Source organism: Pleurodeles waltl, chromosome 9 (genome assembly GCF_031143425.1).
Source record: "Pleurodeles waltl isolate 20211129_DDA chromosome 9, aPleWal1.hap1.20221129, whole genome shotgun sequence".
Lineage (NCBI taxonomy): Eukaryota > Metazoa > Chordata > Amphibia > Caudata > Salamandridae > Pleurodeles > Pleurodeles waltl.
The window spans coordinates 888,685,839-888,700,549 of NC_090448.1; the positions used below are offsets into that span (position 1 = coordinate 888,685,839).

General features: G+C 46.0%; 1 protein-coding gene across 3 annotated transcripts in view; it reads left to right on the forward strand.

The window, feature by feature from the left end:
• The window catches only part of BTBD7 (BTB domain containing 7), a 353,483-nt gene that overhangs the window by 156,425 nt on the left and 182,347 nt on the right, over nt 1–14,711 (forward strand). For all 3 annotated transcript variants that reach the window (XM_069208224.1, XM_069208223.1, XM_069208225.1), the window contains one exon: nt 4,423–4,631. In XM_069208224.1, the coding sequence (XP_069064325.1) occupies nt 4,423–4,631 (209 nt within the window). The remainder of the gene's footprint in view (nt 1–4,422; nt 4,632–14,711) is intronic.

Below are 14,711 nucleotides of genomic sequence, written 5' to 3' on the forward strand. Positions count from 1 at the left end.
TAAGGTTTTGCTTAGACACTGTAGGGGTACAGTGCTCATGCACTGGTGCCCTCACCTATGGTATAGTGCACCCTGCCTTAGGGCTGTAAGGCCTGCTAGAGGGGTGACTTATCTATACTGCATAGGCAGTGTGAGGTTGGCATGGCACCCTGAGGGGAGTGCCATGTCGACTTACTCGTTTTGTCCTCACCAGCACACACAAGCTGGCAAGCAGTGTGTCTGTGCTGAGTGAGGGGTCCCCAGGGTGGCATAAGATATGCTGCAGCCCATAGAGACCTTTCCTGGCATCAGGGCCCTTGGTACCAGGGGTACCAGTTACAAGGGACTTACCTGGATGCCAGGGTGTGCCAATTGTGAAAACTAAAGTACAGGTTAGGGAAAGAACACTGGTGCTGGGGCCTGGTTAGCAGGCCTCAGCACACTTTCAATTCAAAACATAGCATCAGCAAAGGCAAAAAGTCAGGGGGTAACCATGCCAAGAGGCATTTCCTTACAGTAAATAATTCCGTGCCAAGCGGGGTATACCTGGTATCAGAAACAAAATGTTATAAACAAAATTCACACAGTTCCTGAATGACTAACGTTGATCACATTAAAGAAAAACAACAAATCAAACGCTTTACTCTGGAAAAATGACTAATCATCAAAACATGCAGAAAGCAGTCTTTGATATTAGGCAATTTCTAAATGTCTCTATCCCCAATCTAGGAATTAAACTCATTAGGTTCAAAGGCAGGCGCTTTTTTCAATCATATCTCAGCCACAGAGACAGCCTGTTCCGCTATACTTTAGAGCCCTTGAGTGGGCAAAAAAGCAAGATTGACTGGGCAGTCGAACTGACAATATCGCTTCTCTTAGAGTAAATACTATTATGAGGGTGTTAAGTGTTGAGTTGCCAAATAGCAGGGTAGAGGGAAGTTGTGGGGCCCTGAATGGATTTGTTTTCTTAAATGTCATGATAATATCAATTTACCGAAAACCTGGGACTCAAAAGGGGAATCACACTTACATGTATATGTATTTTGTAGTGTGAAGGGTATTCCATCTCCAAGTGGTCGATTAAGAGCAGGGCTCGTTACGCTTGTTAAATTAAACCTGGATTCCAACCCCGAAGTGATTCCTTCCAATTAACTTTTTTTTCCCCTAGAAGTTTTGCTGTCCTTTGATCACAATTGTAGTATTCTATGTATTAATACATATAATGCTATTCATGGGAAAGAGACTGTAGATGTTTTCGTTGAACTTGGAAAGTTCCTAAATGTTTTATTTTGTTCTTCTCCCTTACAACACATTGTGTTAATGTTAGGGGACTTTAATCCTCATCCATGCAGGGATTTCTGTTTTTGGATTTTCTAAATGATCTGGCTGCACATTTTAACCTGGTTAACTTGTTCTATAAAAGTTCCCTTCAGGGGGCTGATGGTGTGCCAACCTTCAAGGACACAGGTTTGGCATCTATTATTGATAATATCCTTGTGTGTAAGGGGTTTTTCCACCTTGGAAAGCTTTTCAGCAGAATGGAATACCCTTAGTGATCACAACCCATTGATCACCACGTTTTTGTATGGGGGTAAAAAGTAGCTGGGCATAAGTGCACTTTACAAAACCTTAGTTACCAGCAAAAACAAGGGGCGCAGGCTCAAATGGGATCCCTGAAATATTTAGCGTTGAAGTGGTATAGACATGTCACTTTGAAATGGCCAGCATGTGTTTTGTAATGTTTATTGCTTCCTCAAGGCCTAATACAAGTTTCCAAAAAGTAACTCTACAACTGCAAGACATAGACAAAATCAGTTACTCACATTATTATAAATTTACAGTAAACATGTCTGTTAACGTTCATTGAATATAAAAACGTTTCCACCTAAATAGATAATGTTCAATATAGGGAAAAGTATCCAATACAAAACGTTACCTAAGAATACTGTTCAAATAGTTGATATAAATTACAAGTAGACAAGTCAATAGCTGTTGCAAGTGTGAAAAGACAAAAACAGTAAAGGAGAAAAACATATATACAAGGCACAATAGAGCATAATCATTATATATAGCATAATCATGATATAGATATTCATCTTTTTACATTTTAGAGGGGGGGGGGACCTACAGGCATTACACATTGTCTGAACATAGGTTATAGTTTTCTGTGCTTTGTGAAGTGGTCACTGAATTGAATTAACTCAAGGATGACGTTTAACTTTATTTTGATGTGAAGTATTTGTACAATAAGTTGGTCTTTTTCATCTTATTAGCATAGTATGGCCTCCAAATATATTATGATCAACTACTGTCACTTATAGATTAACTTTTTTAACAAAATCCCTCAAATTCACATTTATGTCAAAGAAAATGTGACCTAGTAGTACTAAGGAGTGAAACGCTGTAGGCCATGTGGGTACCAAAGTAACTAAAATGAAACAAGAATTGGCAAAGCTAATGGGTCTCACCTATGCAAGAGCTGTTGGCTTTGTCAGTGTGTTTTCGTCATGTATACCAGCGTGGCTGCTGTTCAGCATGGCTAAAAGTTAGTGGCGTTCAGGAGAGTCACATGGCGTGTCATAGAGTGAAATGGAGACTAGTGTTGTATATTGTAGTGGCATAGTGTGGAGTGGCGTTCAGTGGAGTGGCAGAGTAGATTGGACGGGTGTAGAGTGCATTGGCATGTGTTGGTGCATAGCATGGTGGTGCAGAGGAATAGAGTGTCCAAGTGCAGTGACAGAGTATAGTGGCTTAGAGTGGAGTAGAGTCCAATGGTGAAGAGTGCATTTGCATAGAGTAGAGTGGTACAGGAGTAAGTAGAGAGGCGTAGGCATGGTGCAGTGGTGTGTAAAGTGGAGTGGTGCAGAGTATAGTTCAGTGCTGTGCCATAGTGCGGACTATGCATGGTATTGTAGTGCACTGCCATTACAGACAACACATTTTCAATTGAAATGACCGTTACATTTGCACTGGCATGCAGTTTTACTAATAAAACTATTCAGTGCGCAGTGTGGAAATGGCATCACTTAGTATGATTTGTTTTCATCATATTAAAGTATTTGTTTCCAACACACTTCAGACATCACAAAAAATGTGCTTTGTGTTCCTAATTCTCATATATTCTGAAATACTCAGTTTATTTGCATGTTTGTGTGCTAGTAAAAACGTCTTTCCTACCCCCTGTATCCAGCAACATTTTAACACAAGTCCTTTCACTTTGAAGTCTGAGAAAGAAAAGTAAACAAGTGCCCTCCGAAGACAGTACCTGTCATTTGACGTCTAAGTTTGAATGCACAGCAAATGTGTCAATATAAAAACAAGATACAAAGGCCTGTTTTCAGAAAGGGAACTCGTGGAAGAATACAGTGTAAATGGGTTAGGCAACGGGAGGGACAAGCTGGGGAGCCAAACGCAAATAAAGCCAGCAAATAGAAAACCAGAAAACGTAAGCTTTTGACACATCTTTATGTTCAGCCAGCCACCAAGCAAGAAACGTATTATATGTTGTACAGATGCAACATAAAAAGATACAATAATCCAGTGACTTCCCTGACAGTTACTGGTCCATCGTGTTTAGCCGAGCTCATTTTCAGCTGTCTCAACCAATTCACTGTGTGGCACACATTGACCAGCAGCACTTGCACTAAAATCCAGCACGTTTCATTCCCTGTATGTCCCTAGCAGAAAAATACAAGTTCTATTCCTTCTCTCAAGGACTTGGTATAAATAGTGTGCAGTCACAATAACTATTGAGCCATTTTCCCTTCCTCTACTTACTCCTTGGAATGTTACAAAGGGAGCAATGATCAACTATGCTGCGTTGCCTTCATTTGGCCTACTATGGAAAGAGCCATACATGACCTGACCTGGTCCTTGTCCCTCTCCAATGCCAGGTGAGTAGGTCAGTAAACTGTACATAGTACTTGTAATTTTAGATGTGTTTGTTGTACACGTTTTGATCTTTTATAAATGAAGACCTTGTGCACCATTTCATTTAATTGAGTCCTGCCATTGGGTACTAAATAGCATCCTTCAATTGCTGGTACACAGGACAGCAGTAGAATAAACTAAAAATGCTTGTAAATACGTTATAGTTAGACTTGTTTTATGTTGACAGCGTACTAAGGTGGACTATTACAAGACTAAAAGGGGGAGCTAGCAGCACATCTGAAGTGCACTAGTTCAGAAAGAACTCTAGACTGTATTTGTTTTAAATCTTTCAAAAAATAAATCCTTATGTGCGATAGTAAATTAGAGCAACAGTTAACAACGTCAGTTCTTTTTGATTCAGCGCAAGACATGCATTTTGTAAATCTATATATACCACAATTTATGGACTCTTTATTTTACCACTTAATTGTTCTGTATTTGTAACAATTTTATCTAATTTAAGTTTCGTTGAATACATCAAATAACTGAATAATGATTTTGATTTACTTGTAGGCTGTGAGGATATAATAGCAGAGAGCGTCTCTTTAGAAACTGTCCTTGCAATCCTCAAGTGGAGTTCTCAGCCATATGGTTCCAAGTGGGTGCATCGACAAGCTTTACATTTCCTCTGTGAGGAGTTTACCCAGGTCATGATGTCGGACGTTTTTTATGAACTAACCAAGGATCACTTGCTTACCATTATTCAGTCTGATTATCTCCAGGTATTTATATCAAATTAAACTCTGTGTGATTGGCATGATGGTTCGTTTTTTGCAGTATTTTCTTAAATATTAGGGCTCATACCATTGTCCTTTTATTCATTTATGCTAGGTGAATTCAGAAGTGTAGGTAGAATAGGATATTGTTGTCAGCATGCAAAATAGGCTTTAACCGCATGGTAAAGTGTTGCTCACTGCGTTAATAGGATAGAACTACGTAAAATGCAAACAACTGTCTTGGCAACAAGGTGTTTTTACCCAGTTTCTAAATTTATTCAAAAATATTCCTGAGGAGCAGTTCCGTGGAATTAATGCGAAATTCTTAAATATAAGAATGCCTAATCTAATTAATTGAAAACCTTGCGAAATATGCCTTAAAAGGACAGCGGCCAAGAATTAAGGTCTGAACACAGTTTTAACAGTATAATTTTTGGATTCAACAGACCTAGTCCATTCAGTTTCGTCTTAAAGTAATGAAAAGGTTCAAACTGGTTAGAAAATCATATGTCTACAACTGCATTTTCTCAAACTTGGTATATATTGCTAATGGATGATTATGCGCATTTATGAGATGATGTTATTCAGTTCCTATTTTAATGTGATTGCAGAAGCTAGAAAGACATACCTTTATTATTGGGCACTAAATATTCAAAGCCTTCCTGTACTTCTCCGCCCAATGTTCTGTGATTGTCAAAGGCATTAGCATGCTGTCAAACTAGAGCTTGTTTCTCCTGTAACTCTTAAGGCACACTAATTTGTTTGGGTACGTTTTCTTACAATGTGTAACAAATGTAAGTCCTAACACCAAAGATGTGTTTGCAGGCTTACATTACGATGTGAAGGCATTGAGATCCCTTTTTGGTCTTGCTCCAAACAGCTTTAGCTTTCTGGTATGATTTTCTGTCACCACTACACTTCCACCTACAGACAATGCAATGGTATACTAATAGCAAAAATACTCCTAGAGATGTAGGGGCTGTACATCGATTTTAAGCTCTTAAGCTGTTTGTTTGTTTGGGTGAGCCCACTTTAGACATTAACTCTATTGGTTGTCATTTTGGCTCCACCCACAGCATTTTTCAGATTAACGCATAATATATAATTTCAGTGTCTCTCACGCAGGTGCACACACACATACACTGTTGGTTCATCAACTCTGAGCATTGGTAGTGCACACATAAAAACATTAGGTCACTTGGGGTGGTCTCAGCATAACAGAGCAGTTTTTAGCAACCATTTGCAAAGCCAGTGGGTCTAACCTATGCAAGAGCTTTTGGGTTTGTTAATGAATTTTAGCCATGTTGCACACCAGTGTGGCTGCTGTTCAGAATGCTTAAAAGTGGCGTATAGGAGAGTATCGAAGAGTGTCGTGGAGTGGCTTAGAGTGGCTTGGAACGCCCTACAGTGGAGTAGGGTTATTGTGTCCTAGAGAAGCCTAGTGGCATGGCGCAGCCTAGAATGGCTTGGAGCATTGTGTTGAGATGTGGCATAAAGTGAAGTGACCTAGAGTGGCTTGGAGCATCGTATCGAGAAGCGGCCTAATGGTGTGGCGTGTTGTAGTGAAAAACCTTAAGTGAAGTAGCTTAGAGTGGTGTGAGGCAGTCTAGAGTGGTGTAGATGGAGCGTCTTGTCGTGGAGTGGCCTGAAGTGAAACAGTCTAGAGTGTCATGGAGTGTCGTGTAGTGGCCTAAAAATAAAGCAGCCTACAGTGGCGTAGAGCGTCGTGTAGCAGCCCTGAATGAAGTGGCATAGAGTGAAGTGGCCTAGAGTGGCATGAAGCGTCTGGGCATGTAGTAACCTAAAGTGACGTGGCCTGGAGTGGCATAGGGCATTGTATCGTGGAGCGGCCTAAAGTGAAGTGGATTGAAGCGTTGTGTCCTGGAGAGGCCTCAAGTGAAGTGGCTTGGCGGCTTGTGGAGCAGCCTAAAATGAAGCGGCATAGAGTGACTTGGAGTAAAGTGTCAGAGTGGAGTGGCACGGTGTGGTAGCCCACTGACATTTCAGACCGCGCCTTTCAGTTGAAATTAGCATTACCTTTGTACATATAGTTTTACTGATAACACTGCAGCTCACAATTTGTGAAAATGGCATCACCTACTGTACTAATTTATTTTGATCATATTAAAATATTTGTCCACCACACTTAAGAATTACAAGAAAATTGCTTCATCTGTGCTTTTCTATTTCTGATGTGTTTTGAAATATTTGCACAGTTCATTTACCGACATTTGTTTTGTGCTAAAAAGAAGTTTCTTGCCAGTACCTTCAAGATTGTCACATAAATCCTCTCACTTTGAAGTCAGAGAAAGAAAAGTTAACACCAATCTCTCTCTAAAGGCAGAGCCTGACATTTGACCTCTGTTTGAACACACAGCAAATATGACAAGTTAAGAACAAAATTTAAAGGCCTGTTTAGAGAAAGTGAGAACTTGTGCAAGAATCAAAGGAGCAATAGTGAACAAGCTTTCCTCGTCGGGAAGGATGAAGACATGCTGGACAGCCTCAATCAAATCCAGAAAATTTGAGTTACAAACCACAAAGCCATTGGTGAGCAATGGGTGGAATACATTCCCAGTTTAAGCTTTCAGAATGCTCACAAGAATCTTTTCACAGCCAGACAGCTGGATGGCCTGGTAGGCATCGCCCTAAAATGCAGCCCACAACAATGCCTGCATTGGATTGGTAGTCAGGTGCCCTCCTTTTTCTGACCGGAAGTCTGGCATAGGCAGATATGCACTGTCTGCGCTATAATCTACCACAATATTCTTAAATTCTGGGCACATACAGAAAGAGCAGTGCACAGAACACTAAATACATAAATATCTATGACTTGATTAAGTTCCCCAGAATGAGTGCTCAGTGTTGACTGCCATTGTTTCAAGAAGGCCGATGCTTTCCACTTGAACTCGTATCAGTAGATCCTCTACCATCTTGAAAACAACAGTTTTGGATCTCCAATGCTTGTGGGCGCATGTAGCTCTGAAAGGTCTACTCTACACTTCCTGGAACCAAACCTGGGCAGCACTGAGCATTGGAAGTCTGCCATTTCCAAGTACGTCTGGTCTGCCTGCAGTGTGTGTGCAGTATAGTTCAAGAACTCCTCTTCAGTGACAAAAAAAGCACACTGGCAAAGCACGCACAAGATATGCACCTGCCACATTGTATCATGAATCTTCACCCCTCAAGTCTTCTGCCACAACAGCTCCCTCTTGACTTGTAGTATTCGGGCTTCTTTAGCGGATCGCGCTCACACAGCTGTGCAGTGACAGCTTAGGTTCCAGCAGGATTCATCTAAATGGACTAATCTATTGCTAGGACTCACTGCTTTAACACTACAGTGTGTAATACAATAAACCAGAGACGAACTGTAGATAATGCACTATATGTACAATGTTTTTTTATTTATTTTTATTTATTTATTCAGTTTGATAAACATACAACAACAAGCCCAGGAGCAGAACAAATACAGACCCAGATAATTCGGCAGTGTCCAAGCGTCAACTGTTTTTTTTTTTTTAACCAGTCAATGATAAGATATAGCAAGGGAAATATTCCCAATTTACTCAGTATATCAAATTCCATTCAACACAACATGTACTAACCATTGGGAATAGCATTAGAAACACACTGCAAGGATAGAGCCTAAATGCTACCACGCTCCCAGGGCGAAAAACCAACAAGAGAGAGATGAGGGGCGGCAGAGAGGGACACAGGCAGCACAGTCATCCACCCCAGCATCAGACATGGCGCTGACAAGCAACAGCCAGAGCTGATTCTCCATGTTCATGGCCAACCAAAAAAGGCACACAACATTTCATTTATGAGTCTCCAAAAAGGAGCGCAGGGGTGCCTATTATGTCCCTCGGGCGGGAGCCCTTAGGGACCAGTTCCCAAAAAGTCGTTAACTGCTCCTGACAGAATGCCGCATCTCGCAGCCAGTCAGCCCCGCGAGGGGCCCGGCCCCTCCCCCAACACATCGCCACTCCACGCTTAGCCAACAGTAGCAACAGCCCCACCAGTCTCCGCCAAGCCGGGGGACAACAAGTGGATGGTATGTGTGGTAAAGGGACTGATGACTGCAAATTCCGAGAGACACTGTGTCCATAACCATAAACACCATCATAGTGCACGCTTGTCCAAATACCCCAGTTTCTCAACTCCCAAATGAAGTTCGCACACCACTGTCAACCCCCCAGGTGAGCAAAGTTGATAGAATAACTTGACTGCAACTCACAGGAGGCACTGTTTCACCAGTCCAAGCAGCGCCAGCACAGGGGAGAGGGGCAGATACAAGCCAGTCATCTCCGCAATCGCTTGCATCACTTCCAGCCAAAAAGCAGGCACTTCCCCACAATTCCACGCCAAATGCAGAAAATCAGGGGCGTGGCACCTTTAACAATTACCATCTGCGCACAGCCCCATAGCATATAGACTTCGAGGGGTGTAATATAAACGATGTAGGAATTTAAAATGAATAAGCCGCAGTCGATAGTTCGGCGACAGTGCTCTCGTGTGCACAGCATTTCTTCCACATTGCCTCAGAAATGTCCTCCCTGACATCCATTTCCCACCTGGCTTTAGCAGATGTGGCAATGTCCCTCTGCTGCTCCTGCAGACACCCATACAGCTTAGTAATGAGTTTGCGCGGCGACTGCGCACACCACAACATCTCCAGCGCCTGGCATATTGTCAGGAGACCCGCAAATCGCGTACTGAGCATCGCATAAACACGCAGAACATATAGCCGGTGCAAAGCATTATCTGCTCCATCTCCAAGCACCTCCTCTGGGGAGATCAGCTGCCCCCCCGTGCCCCAAAACCAATCTCCCAAAGGAGCCAGGCCCGACTGCACATCCCAGGACATCCTCATCAGCGGCATCAAGCACCGGCATCGCAGGAGCAAAGGTTTCACATATGCATTTGACCGGCGCAATAAAGCCACCCAAACCCCGGAGGTGCACGCCGCTGTATCTACCCCACGGGACCCGCAGCAGCCTATCCGACCACACTGCATCGCTCTCAGGCGCAAGATGCGGTAGATAGTGCATGGGGCGAATCCAATAGTACGCAAAGTGGGCCTGCACACAATAGTAGTAAAGCTCTAAATCGGGGGCATCAAGGCCACCCAACTCGAAAGGCAGCGTCAGCTTCTCCCAAGCAATCCTAGGCTGCCCACCCGCCCAGACCAGCCGAACTAGGGCCGAACGGAGACGCCGCAAAAAACCAGCAGTAAGCGCCAGAGGTAGGTTCACAAATAAATACAGAAATGTTGGCAGCACAGCCATCTTGGCAATGCGCCCTATAAGCGACAGCGGCGGCAAGCGCCACACCGCGATCCTGTCCTCCAGCCAAGCTACTAGCCTGCCATAATTAGCCAGCCAAAGAGTTTCAACATCACAGCTCAGCAAAATTCCCAAGTATCTAACCGGTCCGCTCGCCCACTCACTAGGATACGGGGACAAGAAGCTCGCCGTTCCAGTAGTAAGTGGCAACACAACCGATTTAGACCGATTGATCATTATGCCAGGGAAGCCGCCAAATCGAACAACTTTATTAGGCAGCACATCTAGGTTCTTGCTCGGCTCACGAATATACAGCGCAATGTCGTCAGCATACATCTAAATTAATATAGGTCGCTTCCGGAACGGCATCCCCCTGCTGTTATGGTGTTGGTGCAGAAAAGCTGCTAGCGGCTCAATTGCTATTGCAAAAAGTAACTGGGACAGGCGGCAACGCTGGCGGATCCCCGGGCTACCGGGAAGGGGTCAGAAATACTACCATTCAGCTGCAGTCGAGCGACAGGATTGGTGTAAAACAATCGAATCAGTTTCACAAATCGCGCCCTCATGCCTACCCTGCCAAGCTATGCAGATAAATATTGCCACGCCAGCGAGTCAAACGCCTTTGTGGCATCCAAAAACACTGCCGCAGCCGCCTCCTCCGTCGCAAAGCCACACACAACTGCAAAGAATGTTCTCAGATTATGCGTCGTCGACCGCCCCGGCACAAATCAAGACTGGTCAGGGAGCACCAACCGTGGCATCAACGGCTCCAATAGCTGCGCTATAATCTTAGCCAAAATTTTATTATCTACGTTGATCATAGAGAGTGGCCGGTACGAGTCGCAGCTATGGGGGTTCTTTCCGGGCTTAAGAATCGAAACAGCTCCTCCCAGAGGGAGGCAGGAAGAGCTCCATTCTCCATCGCCTCAGCGTAAACCTCCAACAGTTGGGTGGCTAGAATGTCAGAGAATTCTTTATAGAAAGCATGGATCAGGCAATCTAGTCCTGGGGACTTGTCACCGGGCAAGACGCTAATTGCGGCTTTCACCTCCTCCACAGAGAAGAGTGCATCAAAATAAGCGCTATGTACATCGTCAAACCAGAGCAAACTAATCTCTGAGAAATATTCCTGTGAAGCTTCACCATTCAACTCGGTGGGTGCAGAATACAAATCCCTAAAGTATCTAGTAAAAACTTTCATGACTCCCACCCCCCCCGTTCACGCCACGCGCTCACCCTCCAACACATCTATTTCAGTAACATAGCTGCTAGCCCAGGGCTTACGAAACATATTTGCCAGCGTGCGCCCGGCCCTATCTCCAGCGCCATAGCACCTCGCCTTGGCGTACTTCCCCAAAAAGAAAACTTCCCGCAGGGAGGCCGCCTCGTACAGAGATACCGCGCTCCGCAAAGCCGCCAACGTATCGCCAGACCAATCTGCCACTAATTTCGCCTCCAGCTCAGCAATTTGCGCCTTCAAATCGGCCAGCTCCCGCCGCAGCGCTCGGAGCACCCCGTGCCACTTCGAAAGGCACACTTCAGCGAATTACCACCTTAATGGCCTCCCTGAGCATCCCGCCAGAGTCTACCGACCCACTGTTCCCGTCAAAAAATGGAATGAACGCCTCATGAACCTCCTCCCGGAACGCTGCATCACGGAGAGCCCCCTGAGGCAGACGCCCGTTAAAAGCTGCACTCGGTGCCCCAGGCATCGCCAGCTCTAACTTAACCGGGGAGTCGTCCGACAGAGTTCGGGCCAAGTGCTCCACCGACCGTGTCCAAAGTTCCACATCCTGCGTGCCCAGCCAGCGATCTATGCAGGTCCAACTATTGTGCACATAGTTGACACATTTGCCCTCCCTCTTATCCCATGTTTCGCCCTCCTTATATCAATCAAGGCGCCGTCACTCATGACAGTCGACAAAGCAGTAGCAGCAGCGGAGGGTCGCGCCCTGGACAAACTTTCCCAATCCCTCTCCGGGTCTAGGACCACATTAAAGTCTCCTCCCCAAATCACAGTGCCACTCCCTATTGAGTCGACCAGACGCCAGACTTCGCGAAAAAATTCAGGGTCGTCAACATTAGGGCCGTAAACCGAGACAAGCCTGCAAGGCCTATCTAGTAGCGTTTCACTCAGCAAAACATAGCGCACATTCGGATCCACTATTACTCAGTGAGTGCGCCATTGCAGCCCACTATCTAGCAGGATCGACACGCCCCTCTCATACTGCGAGAACACTGCACCATAACATTCACCAATCCATCCAGCTTTCAAGCAGTTCAGCGTAGACGTCCCCAAATGAGTCTCCTGCAGCATGCATATGGTTATGTTCAGCGCCAGCACATACAGACCTGAGCAGCACCTTGCCCCTGTCATTCAAGCCATGCACATTCCAGATAAGACGGCTAATCAAAGTCACCCTCCCTAGCACCACCAAAACAATCGAGCGTCAGTCAGACTTAGCGAGCGTTTAATTGTCAGGAAATCCCTGCGGCGCCGCCTGCACACTTGGAGTGTAATCTGAAAAAAACATTCAGCTCCAAGTTCTTGTAGATCACAGGACGTCTTTCTCTGGCCAACTTCAGCACAGCATCTCTATCACGGTAGTTCAGCAGGCGGATAATAGGTTGCGGCGGAGTCCAGGGCGGCGGCTGAGGCCCGAGCGACCTGTCGGCTCTCTCCATCACAAGCATCCAGGAAAGCTCTCCAGGAAATAGGTCTGCAAGCATTTTCTCCACAAAGTCCCCCATCCTGCCCGTGGATTCCGGGAGACCAAACATTCTGATGTTGTTACAGCGCGACCCTACTTGCAAATCTTCATTTTTATTGCGTATTACCTCCAGCACTCGTTCCATCAGCAACCGTTGATCCTCCAGCTCCGAGGTGCGCCTCTCTAACTGGTCAAAAGGAACATCATGGTCATCCAACCTGGCCTTGTTGCGGTCCATCTGCTCGGTTAAGTGATCTAGTTTAGCGTCTATGCCAGCTAAGCTGTTCTTAAGATCCAAAAACATGGCTTTGACCAATGTGTCCGAAGGTCCTTCCTCCATCGGCAGCTCCCCGGATTGAGAGGCGGAAGCGCCTCTCTTCCTCCGTCAAAGGAGAACTTCACCTGCCTCTGCTCCGCCTTTCCCATACTAACAGCCACCGAAAGTCCACAAAGGAAAACTCACCACAAAGTCCTGAAAAGGGGAAACCAGCACACCAAGTTTGCCCCAGGGGTATCACCGCAAGTAGAAGTCTCCAAGAATGACACAGTATCTCACAGGCAGCGGGCCTCTCATCCGTAGTCACCAGTCCCAGCCCACTTTCAAGTTCGGCAGCCCACCACCAGACAGACAGTGGGCACAATACAAGCTCCAGAACAGGTCTCCTCAAGCTCAGGACGTCGCCGCCAGCTCCAAAAAATCCAAAATGACCACAAGATGACCCCCCGGTCCGATTTGACTGGCGATGGGGCCGCCCAGAGGGCCCTCCCTCAAGCACCCCCGCCGGCGAGGCTGAGCAACCCAGTCCAAGTACAGGGCCACATCCAGGTCCCCCCACCCCCACGGTGGAAGGGGCTCCACCCAAGCACCAAGTCCGGGGGCGCCGCCCCTGCCGAAGACTCCAAGGCCGGGCAAGTCTCAACGGCCGTCCAGGAGCCCTGCCCCGTCAGGAGCCGCCGAGCCCGCAGCGGCAAAAGCAGGGCAGCGCCGCATGGGCTGCAGGGGTGTGGGGCTGCGGTTCGATGCAACCGCCAAGCCCACCCCTCAGAAGACACCTCGCAAACGGCCGGCCCCAGCAAACATCCAGCGGCAACTCCTCCGGCGCCTAGCCGGCAGCAAAACAGGAACGCGCCGCAGGCCAAGCACAGGCCCAAGCCTGCTCCTCTGCCGCCGGCAGCCGCAGAGCCCCCTCCAGCCCGGGACCAGGAAAGTGCGGGAGCGCCGCCACCTGCGACGACTTGTCCAGCCGGGGGAGCGCTGTATCAGCCGCTTCAACAGGAGAAATGCAGGATTAAGCCCTAAGCCCGGCAGAGCCTCACGAGGTGCCGGCCATCTTGCCGGCAGGCCAGACACGCCACCCCATATGTACAATGTTCTTGAAGTATACAGCGAGACTGCAAACTCTGCACGTTGTGTTTGTAATGTGCATGAGGCTTTCTTAGAGACATACTGCAGTGTCAGGCATTTACTGTTGGACACTGAGACAGGCTGCCAACAATGCACAGTTATTATTGAGCTTAATACAACCATGCCTAGAGATACTGTAAAAACAGAGCTGCTAGTATAATTAACAAAGAAATACAAAACCTATCCTAGGAACCTCTGAACCTTGTATAATTACTCTACTGATCTTTACAGATGCCCTATCATCCCTTGTTGCTGCTCTTTTGATTAGAGGGGTGTCTGCTATTTCTTGCTGAGTCCCGTAATTTTTCTTCTCGATTTTACTTACCATCTTACAGTTTGTCTATTTGCTTAGTGAAGATACTTTTTTTCAGAATGGGCTCAGGTGCCCAGGCTTGCAGGTCAAAGCTGATCCATTTCATATGTACCAAAATTATTTTGAAGGCTATCCTTTTGAGAGTGGTAGAAGATACGTTTTTTGTTTTGTTTTTGGAATGTGATGAATAATGCGAGGAGGGCTTAGAAATGCTCATTGCCAGGCCTTTGTAGTAGTTCAGGGCCATGAGTACAAGTACAGCGAACAGAGGTGTGGTGGTAAGTTACTCTATACATGTGGTACATAAGGTGAGAGAGGAAAAAGACATGGTCGAATCCTCCCTAGGTTAAACTCGAAACACATAAAAACGGC